This window comes from Mirounga angustirostris, unplaced genomic scaffold (genome assembly GCF_029215605.1).
Source record: "Mirounga angustirostris isolate CCGP_5_RB_7025 unplaced genomic scaffold, mMirAng1.0.hap1 SCAF_2, whole genome shotgun sequence".
NCBI lineage: Eukaryota > Metazoa > Chordata > Mammalia > Carnivora > Phocidae > Mirounga > Mirounga angustirostris.
In genome coordinates, this window is record NW_026991710.1 from 60,975,805 (window position 1) to 60,999,109 (window position 23,305).

Below are 23,305 nucleotides of genomic sequence, written 5' to 3' on the forward strand. Positions count from 1 at the left end.
CCAAAACCAGCAAACCATGAAAGAAAGACAAGAAAGAATCAGAGAAAATCTTCAGGAACAACCACAAAACAAATAATAAAATGATAATAAATACATATCTACCAATAATTACTTTGAATGTAAATGGACTAAGTGCTCCAAACAAAAGACAAGGTGACAGAATGGATTAAAAAAACAAGACCTATCTATATGCTGCCTACAAGAGACTCATTTTAGACCTAAAGACACCCGCAGATTGAAAAATGAGGGTATGGAGAAATACCTATCATGCAAGTGGATGTCAAAAGAAAGCTAGAGTAGCAATACTTATTACCAGACAAAACAAATTTCATTCATTCATTCATTCATTCATTCATTCATTCATTGATTCATTTGAGAGAAAGAGAGAAAGCAAGCATGAATGGGGGGGAGGGGCAGAGGGAAAAGGAGAGAGAGAATCCCAAGCAGGCTCCATGCCCAGCATGGAGTATGATGTGGGGCCCAACCCCATGACCCTGAGATCATGACCCAAGCTGAAATCAAGAGTCAGACACTCAACTGTCTGAGCCACCCAGGCGCCCTGGAAAAAATGGATTTTAAAACAAAGACTATAACAAGAGACAAAGGACACTATATAATAATAAAGGGGACAATTCAACAAGAAGATTTAACAATTGTAAATATTTATGCACCCAACATAGAAGCAGCCAAATACATAAAACAGTTAATAACAAACATAAAGGACCTAACCGATTAGTAGAGGACTTTAACACCCCATTTACATCAATAGACAGATCATTCAAACAGAAATCAACAAGGAAACAATGGTTTTGAATGACACACTGGAACAGATGGATTTAACAGATATATTCAGAACATTCCATCCTAAAATAGCAGAATACACATTCTTTTCAAGGGCACATGGAACATTCTTCAGAATAGATTACATATTAGGCCTCAAAACAAGCCTCAACAAATTCAAGAAGACTGAAGTCATACCATGCACATTTTCTGACCACAACACTATGAAACTAGAAGTCAACCACAAGAAAAAATCTGGAAAGACCACAAACACATGGAGGTTAAATAACATGCTACTAAACAATGACTGGGTCAACCAGGAAATCAAAGAAGAAATAAAGAGGGTGCCTGGGTGGCTCAGTTGGTTAAGCGACTGCCTTTGGCTCAGGTCATGATCCTGGAGTCCCGGGATCGAGTCCCGCATCGGGCTCCCTGCTCAGCGGGGAGTCTGCTTCTCCCTCTGACCCTCCCCCCTCTCATGCTCTCTCTATCTCATTCCCTCTCTCAAATAAATAAATAAAATCTTTAAAAAAATAAAAATTAAAAAAATAAAGAAGAAATAAAGAAGTATATGGAAACAAAATGAAAATGAAAACACAATGGTCCAAAACCCTTTGGGGATGCAGCAAAAGCAGTTCTAAGAGGGAAGTTTATAGCAATACAGGCCTACCACAAGGAGCAAGAAAAATTCAAACAAACAACTTCATTTTACACCTAGAGGAGCTAGAAAAAGAACAACAAACAAAGCCTAAAGCCAGAAAGAAGGAAAAAAATAAAGATTAGAGCAGAAACAAATGATATAGAAACTAAAAAAACAATAGAGCAGATCAATGAAACCAGGAGCTGGTTCTTTGAAAAAAAAAAAAGATTAAAACTGAAAAACCTCTAGCCAGACTTACCAAGAAAAAAAGAGAAAGGACTCAAATAATTAAATCACAAATGAGAGAGGAGAAATAACAACCAACACCACGGAAATACAAACAATTATGAGAATATTATGAAAAACTATATGCCAAAAAATTGGACAACATAGAAGAAATGGATAAATCCCTAGAAATATATAATCTACCAGAACTGTAAGAGGAAGAAATAGAAAATTTGAACAAACTGATAACCAGCAAAGAAATTAAATCAGTAATCAAAAAACTCCCAACAAATAAAAGCCCAGGACCAGATGCTTCACAGGTGAATTCTACCAAACATTTAAAGAAAAGTTAATCAAACTTTTTTGATTAACTACTTCTTCTCAAACTACTCCAAAAAATAGAAAAGGAAAACTTCCAAATTCACTCTATGAGGCCAGCATTACCCTGATACCAAAGCCAGATAAATACATCACTAAAAAAGAGAACTACAGGCCAATATCCCTGAGGAACATAGATGCAAAAATCCTCAACAAAATACTAGCAAACCAAATCCAACAATACATTAAAAAAATCATTCACCATGATCAAGTAGGATTTATTCCTGGGTTGCCAGGGTAGTTCAACATTCACAAATCAATAACCACAATACATCATATCAATAAGAGAAAGGATGAGAACCATACAATCATTTAAAAAATGTAAGAAAAGCATTTGACAAAGTACAATATGCCTTCATGATAAAAACCCTCAATACAGTAGATTTAGAGGGAACATACCTCAACATAATAAAGGCTGTAGATGAAAGACCCAGAATTAACATCATCCTTAATGGGGAAAAACTGAGTGCTTTTCTTCTATGGTTAGGAACAAGACAAGGATATCTACTCTCACCACTTTTATTCAACATAGTATTGGAAGTCTTTGACTTCCACAGCAACCAGACAGCAAAAAGAAATAAAAGGCCTCCAAATCAGTAAGAAGGAAGTACAACTTTGACCATTTGCAGATATGATACTATATAGAGAAAACCTGAAAGATTCCACCAAAAGACTGCTAGAATTGACAAGCGAATTCAGTAAATTTTCAGGATACAAAAATCAATGCTCAGAAATCTGTTGCATTTCTAAACACCAATAATGAAGCTGCAGAAAATGAAATTAAGAAAACAATCTCATATACAGTTGCACCAAAAATAATAAGATACCTAGGAATAAACCTAACCAAAGAGGTGAAAGGAACTTTTGCTCTGAAAACTATAAAATACTGATGAAAGAAATTGAAGACAACACAAAGAAATAGAAAGAAATTCCATGCTCATGATTGGGAGAACAAATACTATTAAAATATCTGTACTACCCAAAGCAGTCTACACATTTAATGCAATCCCTTTCAAAATACCAACAGCATTTTTTTCACAGAACTAGAACGAACAATCCTAAAATTTGTATGGAACCACAAAACCCCAAATAGTCAAAGCAATCTTGAAAAAGAAAAGCTGGAGGCATCGTAATTCTGGCATTCATGTTATATTACAAAGCTGTTGTGATCAAAACAGTATGGTATTGGGACAAAAATAGGCACATAGATCAATGGAACAGAACAGAAAGCCCAGAAATAAACCCACAACTATATGGTCAATTAATCTTCGACAAAGCAGGAAAGAATATCCAGTGGGAAAAAGACAGTCTCTTCAACCAGTGGTGTTGGGAAAACTGAACAGCAGCATACAAAAGAAAGAAACTGGACCACTTTCTTACACCACACACAAAAATAAACACAAAATGGATTAAAGACCTAAATGTGAGAGCTGAAGCCATAAAAATCCTAGAAGAGAACATAGGCAGTAACTTCTTTAACATCAGCCAAAGCAACTTTTTTCTAGATATGTCTCCTGAGGCAAGGGAAACAAAAGCAAAGATAAATTATCAGGACTACATCAAAATAAAAAGCTTCTGAACAGCGAAGGAAACAATCAACAAAACTAAAAGGCAACCTACTGAGTGGGAGAAGATATTTGCAAATGACATATCTAATAAAGGGTTAGTGTCCAAAATATATAAAGAACTTATACAACTCAACACCCCAAAACCAAATAATCCAATGAAAAAACAGGCAGAGGACATGAACAGATATTTCTCCAAAGAAGACATCCAAATGGCCAACAGACACATGAAAAAATGCCTAACATCACTCATCATCAGGGAAATATAAATCAAAACGACGAGATATCACCTCACACCTGTCAGAATGGCTAAAATCAATCAACACAAGAAACAACAGGTGTTGGTGAGGATATGGAGAAAAAGGAACACTTATACACAGCTGGTAGGAATGCAAACTGCTGCAGCCACTGTGGAAAACAGCATGGAGGTTCCTCAAAAAGTTAAAAATAGAACTACCTTATTATCCAGCAATTGCACTATTAGGTATTTACCTAAAGAATACAAGAGCACTAATTCAAAGGGATACATGCACCCCTATGTTTATAGCAGCATTATTTACAATAGCCAAGAAATGGAAGCAGCCCAGATGGCCATCAATTGATGTATGGATAAAGAAGTTTTATATATATATATTGACAAGCAAATTCAGTAAATTTTCAGGATACAAAAATCAATGCACACACACACACACACACACAATGGGATATGACACAGCCACAAAAAGAATGAAATCTTGCCATTTGCAACAATATGGATGGAGCTAGACTATAATGCTAAGTGAAAATCAGTCAGAGAAAGACAAATACCATATGATTTCCTATGTGCAATTTAAGAAACAAAATAAATGTGCAAAGGGAAAAAAAGAGAGACAGACAAATCAAGAAACAAACCCTTAACTATAGAGAACAAACTGGTGGCTACCAGGGTGGGGGGGTGGAGATGGGTTAAATAGGTGATGGAGATTAAGGAGGTCACTTGTGATGAGCACCAGGTGATGTATGGAAGTGCTGAATCACTATATTGTCACCTGAAACTAATAGAACACTGTATGTTAACACACTGGAATTAAAATGAAAACTTAAAAACCCCCAATTATTGTTAACATTAATCCCACTGACTATTTCATCTGTCTTCCCCAGAGGAAACACCAAATAGTGAAGTAAACATTTTCACTCATCTGGTCTGTATAAATCTAAAATCTAGTAATTGAAAATGTCATAACTACAGATGTCTTTTTCAATGAAGTTCTTCTCAATTTAAAATTATTTGCATATTAGGTCATTTGCCTCAGGGATTATGAGACTAGTTGCTTACATGAGACAGGAAGCTGGCTGTGGACTGGGATGACGGTACGTTAGAATGAGAACGCACAGCTGAGGATGGCTGTAGAACGCGAGGTTTCACAGAAGTATTTGAGGTGTATCCAGGGCCCTGAAGTTCCTAGAAAGCAATACAGATGGAAGCAAAAGCAATTGTTGACCTACACCTAGAATTGTGAAATCAAGTGTATTTTGCAAAAATAATCTCAGTCTCAGGTGCTGAACATCTACAAGGTCAGAAACCTAGGTATCAAGCGAGATGCTTCTAAGTTACTCTTTGAAGACGAAGCATATGCTTAGGGAGATGCCTTCACACTGCTAACTGTAAAAAGCATTTGAGGCATGAAAACACCTTGGATGGTGGGCCAGTAAACTGGTTCCTAGTTTTTGCCAGACTCCACGGCAGTTCTGGCTAACTACTGAGAAAAATCCTCTACAACTATGAGTGCTCTAGCCTGTGAAAGTATCTATTACTAAGACTTTAATGAATGTCTGAAGCTTTAAAATATATTTGCAACATAGACATATATTTCAATGGAAAATGTACCATTTTTAAAGAACACATGTTTCTGTCTTGCAGATTAAATCATTTTTGCTATTCTCCAAACAAGCTACACACGCTTGCATGTCGGGGCTTTGCACTTGCTTGACCCACTTCTGTATATAAAGTTCTTCTTTCAGGTAGCCTCAAGGCATTCCTGAAGAAGGTGTTTGCCTCTCTTATTATAAACTTAATTCGGAGTATGGTGCTTCAATTTGTTACCGTAGGAAAAGGATAGGTATAGCATGTAAGGATGTTTATACAGATTCTGTAATTGCTAGTATCAGATAATGTTGAAAGTACACTTGAATGTATCTAAGGCACAGGAAGGAAATATATAAGTATATTAAAGAATGGCATTATTTTTTGCTTAAACTATGATGAAAAAAAAAAAAGACCTCACTTTTACATCCAAAGTGTGTTGAAGTTTTAGGCGCACAGATTCTTGTTCCTGACGCTGTATGATATCTTGACATTCTGCAAACTGCAAAGATGCCTACGATCAAGCAACCACATGTGGTTTATCCTCCATTCTCTATACAATTTTATTTTAATAATCTATAAATACCAAGTTGCCATCTCTTCAAGGGAACTTCCCCCACTCTTAGCACACTAACTTGCATTTGTCTATTAATTTATTTTATTCAGTAAACTTAGAACGATTGGAGGCCATCTTTATTCTCTGTGTCCCCAGCATCTACACAGCATTTAGTACATGAAAGGCATTCAAGAGAATGAAGAAGCTAAGGATGAAATGAGCAAACAGCTTTAGCAATATAAGAAAAATATACAGAGAAATAACAACTGAAATTCATTGAATCAATATCTCATGTTTTAAAATCAAAGTTGACATAGGAGGGATCACAGGTCATTCTACCTAACCATAAAGGCTCTGATTTCTTAAGAATCAAGGACTAGTCTGGGTACATTTTTAGCCTTCCAGAGTTCTCAGGTGACAAGAAAGATTTATTCCTCTATGATAAATGGCAATTACAAATCCAGGGTCATTAATCCTTCTCATTCTTTAAGCTGTGTTTTCTGCCTGCATTTTCTGGACCCCAACAAATGTCAGACAGTAGAATTATGCTATCATTTTATTGATATCATTAACAGACTGTATTCTACCTAGTGTCCAAGTCATTCTGTGGCAGTAAGTTAGACTGGAGACATTTTAATTTATTCAGTCCACTAAGGACATCAGGAGCATCTTACATCTCATATCTTACCGCTCCTGTGACTGTATTAGCCTGAAAAAGAGAATTTTGTAAAATGTATGCATTATAACTATGTTTTAAAGCTTAGAAGAGCCTTCTCCATAGGATGCGGTTTTTCCTTGTGCCAGGTGATTGTGATGTAATAGAGATTTGGTTCCTATCAACATGGAGCTTTTATTCAGAACAAGTCTACTTCATAGCTATTTAGCTGATAATTACACGTTTGGTTAATAACTACCTTATCAAGAGCTACTTCCATATTAGCAACCTTTTCTTTCAAACGGCGTTCCTGGGATCTCAGGACCTCCAGCTCTCCAGCCATCTTGTTTTTTTCTGTTGCAACTGTACTCAGTTCCTGGCTCAATTTATTCTTTTCTTCTTTTAGAAAATGCTTTTCCTATAATTACAGAGGAAAAAATATCAGAAATAATATGCTGACATAGATGCTCAGATGTGATGGAAATATGAAACTTTATAAAGACCTGAACTATAGTTTAATTCATATGCCATTTAATTGCATTTGAGTTGGAGCTGGGAGCTATTAGAATTGTTACCATGTACTCTTTTATTTTTATCACTACTGGTATTATTACTTCTTCTTAGGCTTATTAAATCTTTGATAAAACCTACAAAACATGTAATAACTATGCTGCATAAAAAGACACGGCATTATGGTGAATTGAGATTGAGTAATCATACACTAAATTTTATTGTAATTTGTTTAAAATGACAAAAGAGATTTAAAGAAGATGTTTTATTTGAAAGCTTTGTGGGCTTCTATTTTAAGGTTGAATATTCATTTCATAAATGCCTACTGCAGACCCTAAAAAGATGGGACACACAGTTCCTGCCCTCAAGGCCCAGTGATAAGAATGAGCTTATTGATATACTTCTGGAGAGCCTTCGGTATTCAACAAAATTTCATTAAAATTTGTGCACGTTCCTTTAAAAAAGCATCATGAGATAGGGAGACAAAAAGAAATGCACAGTAGTCAAGTTACCTCAACTTACTGAGTCTGTATTTCTTTATATATTTCTTTCTTCAAGAAAATGTTTAATGTAAAAAAGGTAGATGGTATTGCCACTGTAATAAACCTTTTGGATGGAAATAATTGTTTTTTCTGATTAGTTAGACAGAAAAGGCTTCAGAAAGAAAGATTAATTTTACAAGTTGTCTCCTTTCTGTTTGAAGGGGATGTCCATGGGTTTTGATGAATCCCTTCCTCTGGGTGGGGACAGGCACCTGTGATGACAGCAGGCAGTGACCTCTTATGCCCTAAGATTCCCCAGGGAGGATGAGGATAAGCACTGCTTTACGTCCCAAATGGGCAAATAATGGGAGAAGAAAAAGAAAAAAACAAATTTAGGATAAGAGAAAAGGAGGGAAGAAAAAAATAGGAAAGAACCCTAAAACGGAAATAACTAAGTCCCTATGACGAGGGGTCTGCCCAAACACATGCGTTTGTCCATATCGGGACTGTTTAGCCTCACTCTAAAGGCTGTCAGCAGCTCCTGTGGGGCATGGGGAAAGCAGTTAACTTGAGCTGCACCTGTCTTCTACGCAAGCTCGTTACTGCTTCACCTCCGTACAGTCAGTTCTGATGTAACTTCTTTTGAAAATTGTTCCAAAGTGACTGATGTATCAGAGAACGTCTGAGCACAAAACCGATTTCACACTTGTTATGTACAGTTTCATTTATACTAAGTCAACACAAAACTGCGCCCAGCTAAACAGAGCTGTGTAGGAATACACAAAAAGCATACATGCACACTCTTCAAACACCCATCTACCGCTACCTCAGTTTACCTTGTTTTAGGATTCACATCCACGCACATCTGGTGTTACAGAAAACCCCCCTCTTGCCCCCTTATAATACCTCACAAGCCGCAACCCTCTGATGCACACTTCCACAAGCAAACTTCAGGTCTTTTTCAAGTTAAAGGACCATATTTATTGTAGTATTTATGTATTCTTCATCATTTAACATTGACATGTGTAAAACTGCTACCATTTTCATTCCGTTCCTATTTTTTTATGTCACTGATGAAATCTGTTAGTGGGGTGCTCCTAATCCCACTGTTCTCAGCACCCCCGGGGCTTGTACTGCACAGTTTGGCAGAGCACAGTGACTTTAAGAACACATACGTCACATAAAATCATTTCCTGTCTTTACCAGGAACGTCCTTTTGCCCATTTTCTGCATTTAAAATACTAGCTCTTTCAAGATCCTACTCAAATGTTCCTTCAGGAGCTTTTCCCTCATTCTCTTGGTTAGAAATAACCTCATGTCTCTGTTGTACTTTGTAACTCCTCTGTCTTCTCCTATTAAAGAGTGAACAGATTGGCTTCCTCCACTCTGAGGACAGGTACTTACCTTATTTGCATTTGTCATTGCCTCTTCCAAAAACTGTATCTTGCTCTGAAGAGCATCTATTTGACCTCTTTTAGCTGTGATTTGCTTTTGCATCCCCATTGCCACTTTCATAGCTGGGGGAAAAAAAGGAAGTAAACTGCCTTAGTTTTTAAGATTTCTAAATTTTGAGAGGCTACTATAAATTGATGGTTAAACATTATGAGAAGGCGACAAGATTCTCCAAGGCACTTGGACAGTTTCAAGAGAGTGATCATGGAGAAAGGTCTTCAGATTTCACAGTATTGGGATATAACAATTTTCAGCAATTACTCAGAGATGTTGAGCTGAGATTGATGTTTTGATTTCCTTCCTATTGGTATTAATTTCATTGACTATCATAATTTGCCCTATCTCCCATGGTTATAGAATACTGATCAAATTCATACCTACCCATATAGAAAACATATACATAAACATAGTCATATAATGACAAACATATGTAATATTTTTACTAAAATAATTTTCTAGAAATTCATATTTAAAATACCAAAGACATCTCTTATTTGTTTATATATCCTATAAACATGTCATAAGTGACTGTGTAAGACATCTATTATTAAGTGATCTTTTTAAAGATTCCAGTGATACCACAAACCATTCAGTTTTTATTCCCATGGTTATTGCATGTGTTTGGCACTCACTACTATTTCAACAGTCATTTTTGGCAGCATAAGCATATATATGGAATTATTTTAGTAAAACTAGTGATGGAATGAGAATGTTCAAAGCAGGTAGGAGGCACCGAATACTTCAGACATGGCAGGTCATTGAAAAGATCTATGAAGCTCACCCTTGCTTGGAAATTCAAAGCCAGAGACCCAGTGTTGTTTCCCACAGGTAGCTGAGGAAAGAGATTTGAAAATGCCATGGCTTTGAGTCAGATCCAAATAGCGCTTAGAGGTTAAAAAGAGAAAATGTACTATTCTTTAGAAACAAACTATCAGAGAGGATGAAAGGTCTGACTTCTTGCTAACAAGATTCAGTTCCTCTAGCTGTCAAAACAGGGCTGATTAGGCAGAGCACAGGGCTTTATTAACAGAGCGACAGTCTGACATCATTCGCTCATCAGTCACCTCATTCAAGCACTCAGAAGAACTCTGGTCTCATTAAGTGCATCATGGCTGGCCTTCAAAGCTTATTTCTTAAATCTCTCTTATTTTAAGATAATTTTAATTAATAAAAATAAGCATTTGAATGCAAACACAGGTTTACCTAGTTAATTTAATCACTGTAATGTGACTGGGGCTGTGGTCGGAATGCCTGGAGGGCACTGAGGAAAGGACTCTCTCTGGTGGTGGGGGGAGGGAACAGACCCCAAATGGGCCTCCTGAGTGACCTCTCCAAACCCCACCATTTTCTTGGTGTTAACCAGCAAAGAAAGAGCTGAACCTGCAAGAACTGCACAAAATACAGAATGCTTCAAGAATCTGTGTGTGGCCTTTGGACAGGGGCCACAATCTTCTCTGAATGGTTCCAATTTTAGTATATGTGCTGCTGAAGCAGGCACAGAAATAAATCTTTTGACATTAAAAAATATTGAGAAATAAAAAAATATAGACTTTACTTAGATTAATATTTATTCTTATAGCCAGCTAATATAGCCATACCAACAACAATATGAATAATATAAAACAGCAGATAACCTTCTCTGTTAGAATTAATATGGGCAGCAAGGGACAAAGGGAACAGGTCTAAGTGGTGACAAGGGACCACTCATCCTGGCAGTTGAATTCCCAGGGCTTCATCCCATTTTTATTGCAGAGAAAGAGTCAGGAACTGACAATTAACCACAAATTTATAGTTTGTGTGGATAACGAACATGTGAAAAATAAGGGAAAATCATTGGTAATTTGTATTTTTATCAACACTTCCTTAAGAATAATTAATTGGCACTTACAGACATTGAGATCTGTTAGAAATTACTGAAACAGCCACAGGAAAAACTCAGATACTTTAGGGATTATATTAAGCACATGGCATTTTCCCTAAAAAACCCTGAGTAGAACGACTGCTATCTAACACCCATCATTGGTGCCTGTCACTGTGTATCTCTCACATCGGGTGGCACCTGAGAGAGGTGGCAGGCGATGTATCCAGGTTTATGTTTTAATAAGTCTAGACCAATGGAATTAAAAACAGAAGAATAAAATCCAGCAAAGCATACCATGACCATCGGATCCTTCCATTGACTTTAATGTATTTCTTGTTTGTTCAAGTTCAGACTGTGCAGATTTTAATTGCATTTTCAGTTTATTTGTAGTAGCTTCCATTTCTTCAGTTTTGTTTCGAAAATTCCTTTTTAAGACTTCATAGTCCTCTGTACCATGTGATAATAATAGATGGTTACTTTTGTCTATCTCGTTGTATGAAGTGTATTTTATTTGTAATTAATGATCACAGAATTTCAGAGCTGGAAGAGACTTCATTTATCTACATCATCATCTGTTATAGAAATTAGATGTACAGTCACATTTTACTCTCCTTTTACTCTTCACTGATTTTTTCCAGCCAGTGTAATTGGCTCACATGAACTGCATCTTTCTTGGGTGGTCATATGTACCACAACAGATCTCACCACCATCTGTAGGTAGGTGAAGCTCCAAGACATGATAACCTGAGGTTGCCATGTGTTCTTTTTATTTCTAGTAATTATTAAAATACTTGGCGTGTATTCATCATTCTATACAAAAACACACACACACCTACTTACCTTTTTATATATTTATATATATGATAGATTTATATATACAAAGGGAACAAACAGAGCCAAGACCTCTTTGCTGAGATGTAACTGTCTACCCAGACATTTCCATGTGAACCACCCACACCAACCATCTCATACTGGCTATATCTTACCCTCCCGCCCTCAAGCCTGCCCCTCCTAATGGTTTCCCTCTCTCAGTCGTTGGTGACCACTGTTCTCCCAATACCACAGACCTAAAACCTGAAGGCCACACACAACTCCTCCAATCACAAAGTACTGTTGTTCAATCATCAAAATACTCTTAATTTTTTCTCTCATTCTCACTGCCACTGCCTTTGTTCAAGTTTTCATGGCTCCCTGGGGCCATTGCAACACCCTCTTTAACTGGCTGGCCTCTGGCCCTATAGTCTTGCCTTTCTCTATTTACCTGCCGACACTGTCCTTTCAAAATGTAAATTTGATGACAATAATCTCCTACTTAATGTCTTTGCTGGCTCCGCACTGTCTGGCTCTGCCTATCTACTCTGCCTCATTTCTTGGCCCTTGTTCCTTTGCACTTTTACTCACATACTTCTGAGCTTACATTGTTATTTCATGCCTTGTGCTTTTGCCCATAATGTTCTCTCTGCCTGGGTTGCCCTTCCACCTCTTTTTTACCTGCCAAATCCCTTTCTTTCTTCAAAGTTAGCAGAGGAGGTGTGAATCCTATAGGAGACTGATTGTCTACACTCTCCTCCAATTGCACCCAGCACACTGTGCCTCAACCCACTTCCTGTGACCTGTTCTATAGAGGTCTGGCTCCCCGCTAGCCGGGAACCTCACTGTTGTGTTTCTAGGGCCTATCGCAGTATCTGGCCTAGTAAATGCTCAGGAATCCTTGACAGTGTGTATGTGCGTGCGTGCGTGCGTGCGTGTGTGTGTGTGTGTGTGTGTAGTAAATGATACCCGCACCACACCAATCGTGAACTAGAACTTGTTTTTAAATCTAAGATCTTAATTGATCTTAACTGATTTTTCAAGAAATCTACACAAGTCTGTTTATACATGTTGCTTCATTATGAAACCTCTAATCAAGCTAACTGACCCAAAGGACCCAAGGTGTCCACTTCCTTCACCCGTTTCTTGAAAACTCAATAAAAAGGGGTGCCCAGGTGGCTCCGTCAGTTAAGCGTCTGACTCTTGGTTTGAGCTCAGGTCATGATCTTGGGGTTGTGAGACTGGAGCCACCTGGTGGGCTCTGTGCTCAGCGGGGAGTCTACTTCTCTCCCTGTGCCTCTCCCCCTAAACACACACACACACACACACACACAAGCTTGCACTCTCTCTCTAAAATAAATAAATAAATCTTAAAAAAAAAAAAAACAACTCAGTAAAGAATTTCATGGACTCTGAGGGTTGACTAAAATTAACAGTTAATGAGTGTAAGATATGGGAGCTCTCTAAGCAGAAGCAGGATTTTGGGGCAGCATAATTCTCCCTGTTTATGATGTGGGATGAGTGGCCATTTTTTGCAACAGTCCTAGCATCCATGCTGGACTTCACTGGCAGTGCTCTGAGTTGTCAGCAGAATTTGAACTGAAGTAACATACCTGTAAGACTGTTTAACTCACTCCTACTAGTTTTCACCTCATTTAATAACTGATCTCTCTCCTGTTTGATGTCCTTCACTGCACGGAGCCTCTCAGAGCCTGCATTAACCAGCTTCACCTTTTCCAGCTCCAGGTCACTCACTCGGGCCTCAAGCTCCCGTATCTTTGCATCTTTTTTATCTTTTAAAATCTAGATATAGGGATAAATACAAAGGACAGAGTAAGAAGTAAAAAAAAAAATATGTACAAATACTTATAGTGGACATTGTATTAGTATCCTCTTTGTATTTAATATCTTTTCACTATTTCCTAGAATATTAAATTTCTATTTTATTATAAAGCCTCAAGAGTAAATGGGAAAGCAAATGGAATACTTTACCTTTCTTTAACCTTAGATGTCAATTTCCAGTATTGTTTGCAATAACTCATTATTCCTATTCTTTTTTTTTTTCATTTCAAAGAGAAAGGTACTGAGCACCTACTCTGTGCCCGGCACTATTTTACATTTTGGGATAGAGCAGCAGGGCAGGGACTGGGGTGAGGCAAGTGAGGCCCCAGGTGAGCGCCTCCCTGAGCTCTGAGTCCTAGGTGCCTCACTAACCTTACCCTGTCCCAGGCATGAGTAGCAGGAAGCTCGGTCATTGTCCCCAGGGGGCTTACATTCCAGTGAGAGGACACAGACAACAACAAATATTTAATAGGTAATAATAAGTGACCAAAACAAAGAATAAAAGAAGGTGGGGGGTGGAGGATGAATGCAGGGGAGGGGCTCTGCATGTAAGAGGTCAGTTGGTATGTAGAAAAGAGCCCAACTGCTATTCTTATTAAAGCCTGCAAAGAGGTTGGCCCTTGGCTGGTTTCTGGGAACTTGGATTTGGGAGGGTTCCCACCACTCCAACTGATAAGAGTAGCTCACTGTACCTAAACCAGTTCTGCAGTCAAAATGATTTATGCCGAGCACCTGCTTTCCTTCTGTAAGTCTGGAATAGTTGTCAGGCAATGGGTATCGGTGTGACCAGTCTCCAGTATAAAAACCGTGGGGACTGAGTCTCTAATGAGCTTCCTGGTCAGGAACATGTGACATGTACTGTCATAGATTGTTGCTGGGCGAGTGAAGTATATCCTGCACGACTCTGCAGGAGAGGACTTTTGGAAGCCTGTGCCTAGCTTCCTCCATGTACCTTTTCCCTTTGCTGATTTTGCTTTACATTATTTCACTGTAATAAATTGTACCCGTGAGCATAACTATATGCTGAGTTCTGAGTCGTCCTAGCAAATGGCTGAACCTGTGGGTAGTCCTGGGGACCCTGACCCTCTCTGCTGAGCAGAAACCTCAAAGAGGGAGGTAAAGGAGCAAGCCACGTGACAGGCTCGGGGACAGCCCTAGGCACAGGTAATGTGTTCAGGGAAGAGCAAGTCCATCAGAATGGCTGGTGGAAATCAGAATATGCTACCCCAAACATGCCTCTTTGGCATTAGGATTATTTTGAGCTGATTATTTTGAGAAATAGCAGACAGAGGAGAAGGTCTGAAAACAGAAGGTACCCTTTAAGGGGTACTTATACTTATAAAGGAAGTCTCCATTTATAAGGATGTCTCCCTCTCTGACCAGGAAAGGAAGGATGACTCTAAATTATGAGAGAAACTTATCAATGGGGAAAGCATGGCTTAAATCTGCAAAACAAACCTCATTCCTTTATCCATAGTTTTCCTGGTCACCTTCCATGACTTGCCTCTCCACATCCTCCTTTCAGCTAAAGATGGTATTTAAGCCTGACTTCTAAGCCACCTGAGTTACTCATTTCCCTGGGTTTCTCCCTTGTATATATGAGATTGATTGATTTTAAGATTGATTTATTTGAGAGAGATATATAGAGATGGGAGAATCAGAGGGAGAAGCAGACTCCCCACCGAGCAGAAAGCCTGAAGTGGGGCTCAATCCTGGGACTCCGGGATCAGGACCTGAGCCAAAGCAGACGCTTAACCAACTGAGCCACCCATGCACCCCCCTATGAGATATATTAATAAACTTCTTTGCTCTTCTCTTGTTGATGTCTTGGTTACTGAGAATTTAGAAAGACAGAGGAAGAAGGATTTCTCCTCCTCTACATTGGAGTGGACTGAGAATGGGGAGGAAGTAGTCAGAGATGAAATCAGGGAGGGAGCCATGGGCAAGACTGGCCTCAGAGGCAATGTAAGGATGTGAAAGTTCATCCTGAGTGAGATAGGAAGCCACTGGAGAGTTTTGAATATGGGAGTGATAAAATGTAACACTTTAAAATATAACTCTGGCTCCTGTGTGAAGCATAAACAGTGGTGGGGGTGAAGGTAAGAGTGCTCTTGCAGTGGCTGCACTCCCACCAACAGTGCATAAGTATTCCTTTTTTTTTTTTTAAAAAAGTAGGCTCCATACCCAGCATAGAGCCCAATGCAGGGCCTGAACTCACGACGTGAGACCAAGACCTGAGCCAAAATCTACAGTCAGATGTTTAACTGATTGAGCCACCCAGGGACCCTGAGTGTTCCTTTTTCTCCACTTCCTTGCCAACACCTGTTGAAGATGGGCGTCTTCTCTATGCTATGTGTCCAAGTCCAAGTCGGTGTTGTATGGAAGTGTGGAATCGCTATCTTGTACACCTGCAACTAATATGACTATGTTAACTGTTCTTTTTTTCCACAGATATGGAAGCCAAGACTGAGCCAACAATGCAGTGTTTTACAGTCACTGAGTGGTGAGAGATGGGATTCAATGAGAGGTCTGTCCAGAGAGGGAGAAAATACTTCAAACTGTGGGATCAGAAATGACTTCTGGGGAAACTGGATTTTCTGATTTTTTCTCTTTCGTATCAGTAGTCCTGAACCATTTTGGGGCCACCCACTCCTTTCAGAATCTAACAAAAGTAGGGATCCTTTCTCACAAAAACACACAGATGCACAGATACTTTCAATCTCTGGGGTCCACAGACCATCTTCACAGAGCCCATCTTCAGTGACTTAAGTCAACTTCCTCCTGAGGGGAAAGATATTGCAGAAGCTAAGCTGCCAAAAAAACCCTCTACAGACCTTGAATTCCTGTAGCTCCAGTCTCCTATCATTGATCTCCTTCTCGAGCTGAGCCTTTTCTACTTGCATGGCGCCAGCAGTTCGTCCATGCTGGCCAACCAGCTGTGTCATGTTTTCAATCTGCTGTCGCAAAATCTCGATCACCTTGTCCTTCTCTGCCATCTGTAGCCTGAGGGCCTCACACTCGGTCTGCACGTTTCTGAGGTGATCTCCCTCTGTTTTCAAGTGCTGTAGCTCCTGCAATTTCAAGTCCACCCGGGAGCGCAGCTTTGTGATCTCTGAATTGGTAGCCTCAATGGCTCTCTCTTTTTCCTGGAGCGAAGCGGTCAGGTCCGATACAGTCCTCTCTGAGCTCTCCAGGGTCATCTTCTTGGCGGTCAACTCTTCCACCACTTTGCGGAGCATCTCTTTGGTGGATTCAAGCTGAGCAGTCAAGGAGGACACTTTTTCTAGACTTTCATTCTTTCCCTGAATTGCTGCCATCTGAGTGTTGAAGAAAAGAAAATTTCATGGATTTGGGCAGATAGGTAGAGGCAACCTCAAGAGTTTAACAAGGTAGCTCACAAACATGAAATCATGAATCTGGTATCACTTAGACTAACTCAAATCGTTTTGCTGTCAGGTATCTGTACAGACCACAGACCCACTTAAGTTAATTAGACCAAGGTGGAGAGACATTAATTAAATAATAATACTCCTCTAGAATGGCGTTCTAGTGTGGGAGCTTGGGAAGTTTCCTCTGAGGGTGTTTTCTGTACCAACTTAAATTAGGATAGGGAGAAGTATGACAAGACTGAAGAAGCTGCTCTTCCTATTTCCGTCCAACTTGCCCCTTAATTCTACCTCTGAGAGAAAAGTGAGTAATGGCTTTTATCCAACACACACTCACATTCTCAGGTCCTTTTCCAGAAAAGAGTAAGAATCTAACTCCCAGTTGCTCCTCTCACCTTTCTTCTTGCCCAGGTTGGGCTGAAGAGTAGCAAAGTGGTTTGCCTGGATTCTAAGTCAAGACTGGTCCCTCTGGTTTGCTTTCACATTTTGGGAAGCTTACTCTTTTGTGGAATGCTGTTTATGTCTCTGTGGCAATACCTAGCATCGGACCTGTGTCCTTTCCGTACTTAAGGTTCAGGGCTGTTAATAAAGCATTCCACATTTTGCCACTGGTGCACTAAAATGGACTGCATCCATTTTGTGTTCCTATCAGTCTCAATTAGTTTGGGGGAAAACCAAAACCAAAAAAAACATCTGTTGGAAACCTTCTACCTTGCTGTTCCTCAGATCTCCTATGGCTTGATGCTTTTCTGAAATAAGCGACTATTAGGTTACCAATTTCTAGGTGAAAACCAAAAGGCAATTGGATGGCAATTTCATCACTCAACAATGAACAAAAATGAGATGAAGCTGAACATTTTATTTAATCAGTGGTCAAAAATATAGAAATAAATAACAGGTTTTTATAACTTGCTCAAAGTTATTTTTAGGCCCATACATGTTCAAAAAAAAACTCTACCAATAACATATAAAATACATTTTTCCTCTAAAGACACTATTGGGAGAAACCGTCCATGTCCTGCCTGACCTGCCGTTCCATCTGGCCCTGACACTCGCTCTTCATGGCCTTGAGGAGGGCTTCCAGGCGCTGCACCTCCATGTTCCTGTCGTCCAGCTCCCGCCGCAGGTGGTCAATGGTGATGCTGTTGCCCGTGTCCCGGTCCCACAGACGCTTATTCTGCTCCTTCTCCAGACTCAGCTCCTTCTCTCTTTTATGTAGATCAGCCTAGAAGAAGTGAGGTATGTTCCCCAACTTGTATTAAATAATTAAAGTAAAACTCTTATTTTCCTTATATCATTTTTGGAGGTTTTATGTGATTTGAGAAGCCTCTGACTTTGGAATCTTACTTTTTAATGGCTTAAAAACAATTATTTACTAGATAAATAAGTTAACATTTTGCTTACTTATAATTTCTTGCATTACAAGTACATCTCAATGGACTAGACCCCAAACAATAAAATGAAAAGAAAAACACAATAGATTTTTAAAGTCATCCTGTTTTTAAATTTTGGACTTTCTAGCAAAGGTATTATGCCTTGCATCAAGTGTGCTCCTGTAATAAAGAAATGCTCAAAAGCTTGAAAGAATAGCAATAGTAATGTGGTTAACTGCTTCAGAAATGACAGAATAGTGTTTGGTATTGGGAGGGGAGTAGTGGTTGGCTGTGAATTGAATTACCTCCCTCTTTAGTAGCTAAAAAAAAAAAACAAAACAAAAAAACATAGTGAGTGTTTACTGTTAGCAAAAACTAAATAGAGTAGGAGAAACAAAGACACACAGATCTGCAAAGGACCTATCACCCAAAGGGAAAGGTAGGACACAGACACAAAGAACGGGAAGTGATTTTTCATTAAAGAGACAGAGCTAAGCAACAGCAGAGAGAAATCACTAAGGAGATCAAAATACTTCGAGAAGGCATTTGAGTGGCCTTCGCGAACAGCTGGGAGGTGCAGAGATCTGTAAGAAGGGACTGGAAAGGGGTTTGTGTGGTTTAGTTGGGCATATGTAGAGAGAAAGGACTGGAACAGTAAACTGGGGCTGGATCATGAAGAGTGTTGAAAGGTAGGGAGTCTTTTACGGGGAATGTAATTTTTGAATTACAGTGACATAATCAGAGTGATATTTTAGAAAGATGAGCATGACAGCACTTTATGGGCCAGACTGAAGAGGGGAAAGACTGGAGGTAGGAACCCTTGTAAGGAGACACTGCCCTGCTCCAGGTCTAATGAGGGGCTTGGATAGAGGAGTAGTGGCGGTAAAGATGAAAAAGAGAGGGGGGCTTTCAGGGTCTTTCAGACAATCTGCAAGATTTTCAGATTCAATCTGAGGACTCAAGGAAACACCCAGTGGGAGGGAAAGAAGTGAAGGATTATCCCAAGGTTTGGAGCTTGTCACACGCAGTCGCCAGCTCTATCTTTAGCCCTTTCCCCTCAAACGCCCCAACAGCCTATGAAGGACGGCTCCACCAGCAGAGGACGCTACACCCTGCGGAGGGGCTGGGGGTAAGAGAAATTTATTCTAGTCTACCGCTAATATCACACAAAGGAGGGCCAAGAGTTTCCTTTCCTAAATTTCTTAGCCTCTAGTACCTCTAACAGGGCACAGGCTGCTTCACTATTATGGAATCTTCTTTCCTTTTTAAAAAAAAATTTTTTACTTAAACTTCCTTTCAAATTGTGTTTCAAATGTTATTTGGCTTTAAAATAAACAGTACTACCTCAATTTAGTCGAACACATTTACCTAATTGAAAGACGGGCCGTTTGAAGACTAGCTTCACCTAACTTACAAGCTATCACTGCTTAAGGAAAAAAAAAAAAAGGTAAAGTTTAGAATATTATTTATACGCAAAACTTGAATAATGTCAAGACAGTCTATTGTGTATGTATACACAAGTATTATGTAAAATTCGTAATCTTATAAATAAAACGAGTTTGTGAAATATTTTGGTGAGGAACTTCCCAGAATTAATCGTATTCATATTTAGAGCATAGTCTTACCAACAGCTTTTGAAGCTGATCATCCAAATTTCCAGATTCCTGACTGAACTGGTCACGTTCTGTCCGTGCCTCGGTTAGCTCTGAGTTGGCAAGGACTAACTGCTTTTCAAGCTCTTCTATCTAAAAGGAAAGCACAAATCAATCTGACTATGTTAGTGGGGAGTATAAAATACAGTCTCTGGGAAACAAATGGTATTATTTGGGGGGCAAAAATAAAAGATTATGTTTTGCAAAGTTTTCTAAACTTAGGATCTATATAGAATTTAATTTAGCCAGGGAAATTAGCCAAAATGAAATATTTGATACCGTTAGATATGGACATTGTCTGTAATCTTTTTCACACTATTCAAGATTTACCTTCTATGAATGTGTTGTCATTCAGTATTTAAGGAAGCTTGATGAGGCATAAATAACATTCTGCACAGCCCCCACAAACGACCTGTACTATATGTAGAAGAGCTATTTTAAGACTATCAGAGTTTCAATAACAAAAGGCATTGAATATAAAAGAATGAATGGTAATAAGTTTTTCATTATTGTCATTATTAGTCAATTTGGAAAGGATGAATGAACTTATATGTACATAAATATATTAATTTAAAATTATTTTAAATTAAATATATTAATTTAAAATACTTATATACATATTATGTGTTCCAATCCTCATTTCCTTCAACTATAAAATGGGTGAATACCAATCTCAAAGGACTGGTATAGGTGCATTTTTCTCTCATAGACAGGGCAGCTGTTTGATCTGTGTGACTATGCGTGTCCGTATGTCAATACGCCAGAAGGCCCATCACTGTTCATAGCATCCCTACAGCTCTTGACCTGTAGATGCAAGGTAGGCGGAGAGGTTAAGATCTCAGATGATGGAGACCCCAGGTTTGGATTTTAGCTGAGCCACACAAATTCGTAATTTATTTTTTTAAAAGATTTTATTTATTTATTTGACAGAGAGAAACACGGCGAGAGAAGGAACACAAGCAGGGGGAGGGGGAGAGGGAGAAGCAGGCCTCCCGCTGAGCAGGGAGCCGGATGCGGGGCTCGATCCCCAGGGTTCTGGGATCATGACCTGAGCCGAAGGCAGACGGTTAATGACTGAGCCACCCAGGCGCCCCACAAATTCATAATTTAGATACAGACATATTAAAATAATGAGAACATGTTGATACTTAGTGTAATCACTAAAATACTATTTCATCAACCAGTAATAAGAAATCCTTCATATCTACATAAATGCTACATTTCCTTCTTACTTCAACAGGCTTCCAGATTTACTATGTCAAGAATAAAACCTATTGATTGGTTTGGAGGACAAACCGTGATGAAAATTTCTTAGAAAATATATGAGCAAGATTAATTTTTTCTTGATGACTCTATTTTTTTCTGGACCACGTTCATTTAAGACCTTCGTTTATTAATTCAGCACATATTTATTAGTTATATAAACACACATATATGCAACTACCTCTTTGATAAATGCTAAGTATGAATACATAGAATTTATATACCTTTAACTACACATACATATATATGACTTTTAAAAAGTACTTATATAGGATCATCAAACAGTTTCACATTTACCTACAGAGTAGAATCATAGCCTACAGGGATTGGAATACACATTTTAATATTTACATTGGACATATTTTAAAAATGACTTTATATTTGACTGTATGTTAGATATCAGCAAGTATTTCATAAGAATTAAATGTATATAAAACATTAGGCTACCAATAGAAACGTTAAAAGATTCTAATAATCCTATAAAGAAATTCTTGCACTCTTGTGCTCCTTTGGGGGCATATATAGAAAAAAGCCATACAACAACTCAACCTCCGTGGCATGAGTAGCTTCCTAAGGAAAGTGGAGGAATGGTATCAGCTGATATAATCCTTTCAGCTCTATTATTATTGGGAAAGACCAAATCAGCACACACTTAGTAATGACATCAGGAATACTTAGGAGAAAGCCCACAGACTTTTACTGTGGGTGGACAAATGTAATCAGAGAGGGAACATGATCAGGCTAAGAGTCAAACACTTTAGGTTCTGGTCCAGTTCTGTCACATGACCTCTCTGATTCTCAATTTTTTTTTAACCCAAAATTTGAAAAGAATATTCTAGATAATCTTTTGAAGTCCTTTCAATTCTGTGTCTAATACTTTCTCACATGAGAAGAACAGTATTAATAAAGCTGAAATTCTATAATTTCCACTTGTTTTTGGAAACAAAATATGGTCAAAGAAACAACATTCTGAGCTATAAATTTAGTAAGAACACTTTCAAAGTGAAGAGTTACTCATATGACTAAAACATTTTCTAGTCCAAGCTTGGCATAAACTATTTTCTCTTTGAGCAAAGTATTTGTCCATGTGCTTTAAAAGCTTAAATTAAGACCTGCTATTTTGTCCGTTTTCATTTTTTTAAAATATCCTGGATCACTCTTTGATAACATCAAACTGGATGGTAAACTTCAGGAGACCAAAATTTAAAAAAGAAAAGAAAGAAAAGAACACAGAAAAAGAAGAGAGCCAAGTCTCCTCTTTCCCTCTAGGTTTATCAAGCATCAGAAGTTCCTCCAGACCCCTGCAGGAACATTGGTTTTGTAGTTGTCAGTACTGACTCAACTGCTATAGCTCTGCTTTTACCTTTCACTTTTTAGAGGAAAAATATTTCTGTTACTTAATCAATCAAGAAGAGAAATGGAGAGTGAAAGGGAAAACCACTGAAGTAGCAGCTGAGCTGAACAAACAGCTGTACAAAACACTACAAAGCCTTCTGAAATGTCCAGAATAAATACTGACATCCGAGAGGTATATCAAAGGTTTTTTCTTTTTCTTTTCTTTTCCAATAGCAGCACTGGTTTTCCCTTTCACCATCTATGAATCTACTTTCTGTTTTGGATCACTGGACAAATAAGTACTTGGATCTCATTCGAATCTTTACAATGATTTTAGAGACGTTCCCAATCAAGCCGAATTCTCTTTTGTTTTCTGTGCTCCGAAAGATGACACAGACATTGGATACTGAGAGGTGCTGTGGGTCAGCACAGGGGTGCATTGGCAGAACTGCACAAATAGGTTTGCACAGATTCTTCCCACACAGGATATAGCTCCAGCCAGTGCTACTAAATCTTTACTTTTTGAGTATGAAATTCAGCCCCAAATGCTTTCAAAGTAGGAAAAGTAAACTTAGAATCAAGATCATGAGATATTTTTGTTGTCAAAAAGCGAAAGTTAAGAGTAAAGCCAAATCTACAGAGCCAATAATGACAGCTTCTACTGGTCCAAATTCGTAAAGGGGAATTCTGGAGGTTC

The 23,305-nt window shown here is 38.6% G+C and overlaps 1 protein-coding gene and 1 non-coding gene across 42 annotated transcripts in view; both read right to left on the reverse strand.

The window, feature by feature from the left end:
• CCDC158 (coiled-coil domain containing 158) overlaps positions 1-23,305 on the reverse strand; it is a 127,719-nt gene that overhangs the window by 74,105 nt on the left and 30,309 nt on the right. For 38 of the 41 annotated variants that reach the window (XR_010409437.1, XR_010409436.1, XR_010409441.1 and 35 more), the window contains 9 exons: positions 19,984-20,103; positions 18,013-18,210; positions 16,434-16,916; positions 13,371-13,560; positions 11,242-11,394; positions 9,039-9,151; positions 6,902-7,060; positions 5,853-5,945; positions 4,904-5,029 (listed from right to left, as the gene is read on the reverse strand). Coding sequence is in view for 32 of the 41 variants with exons in the window: in XM_064584626.1 (XP_064440696.1) it covers positions 4,904-5,029; positions 5,853-5,945; positions 6,902-7,060; positions 9,039-9,151; positions 11,242-11,394; positions 13,371-13,560; positions 16,434-16,916; positions 18,013-18,210; positions 19,984-20,103 (1,635 nt within the window). In the remaining 9 variants the exon portion in view is untranslated. The remainder of the gene's footprint in view (positions 1-4,903; positions 5,030-5,852; positions 5,946-6,901; positions 7,061-9,038; positions 9,152-11,241; positions 11,395-13,370; positions 13,561-16,433; positions 16,917-18,012; positions 18,211-19,983; positions 20,104-23,305) is intronic. The other 3 variants (XM_064584617.1, XM_064584621.1, XM_064584627.1) reach the window with 3 other exon arrangements.
• LOC123849141 (U6 spliceosomal RNA) lies at positions 10,481-10,584 on the reverse strand. The gene has a single exon (XR_006791972.1). It is a non-coding gene; the product is annotated as a U6 spliceosomal RNA (small nuclear RNA).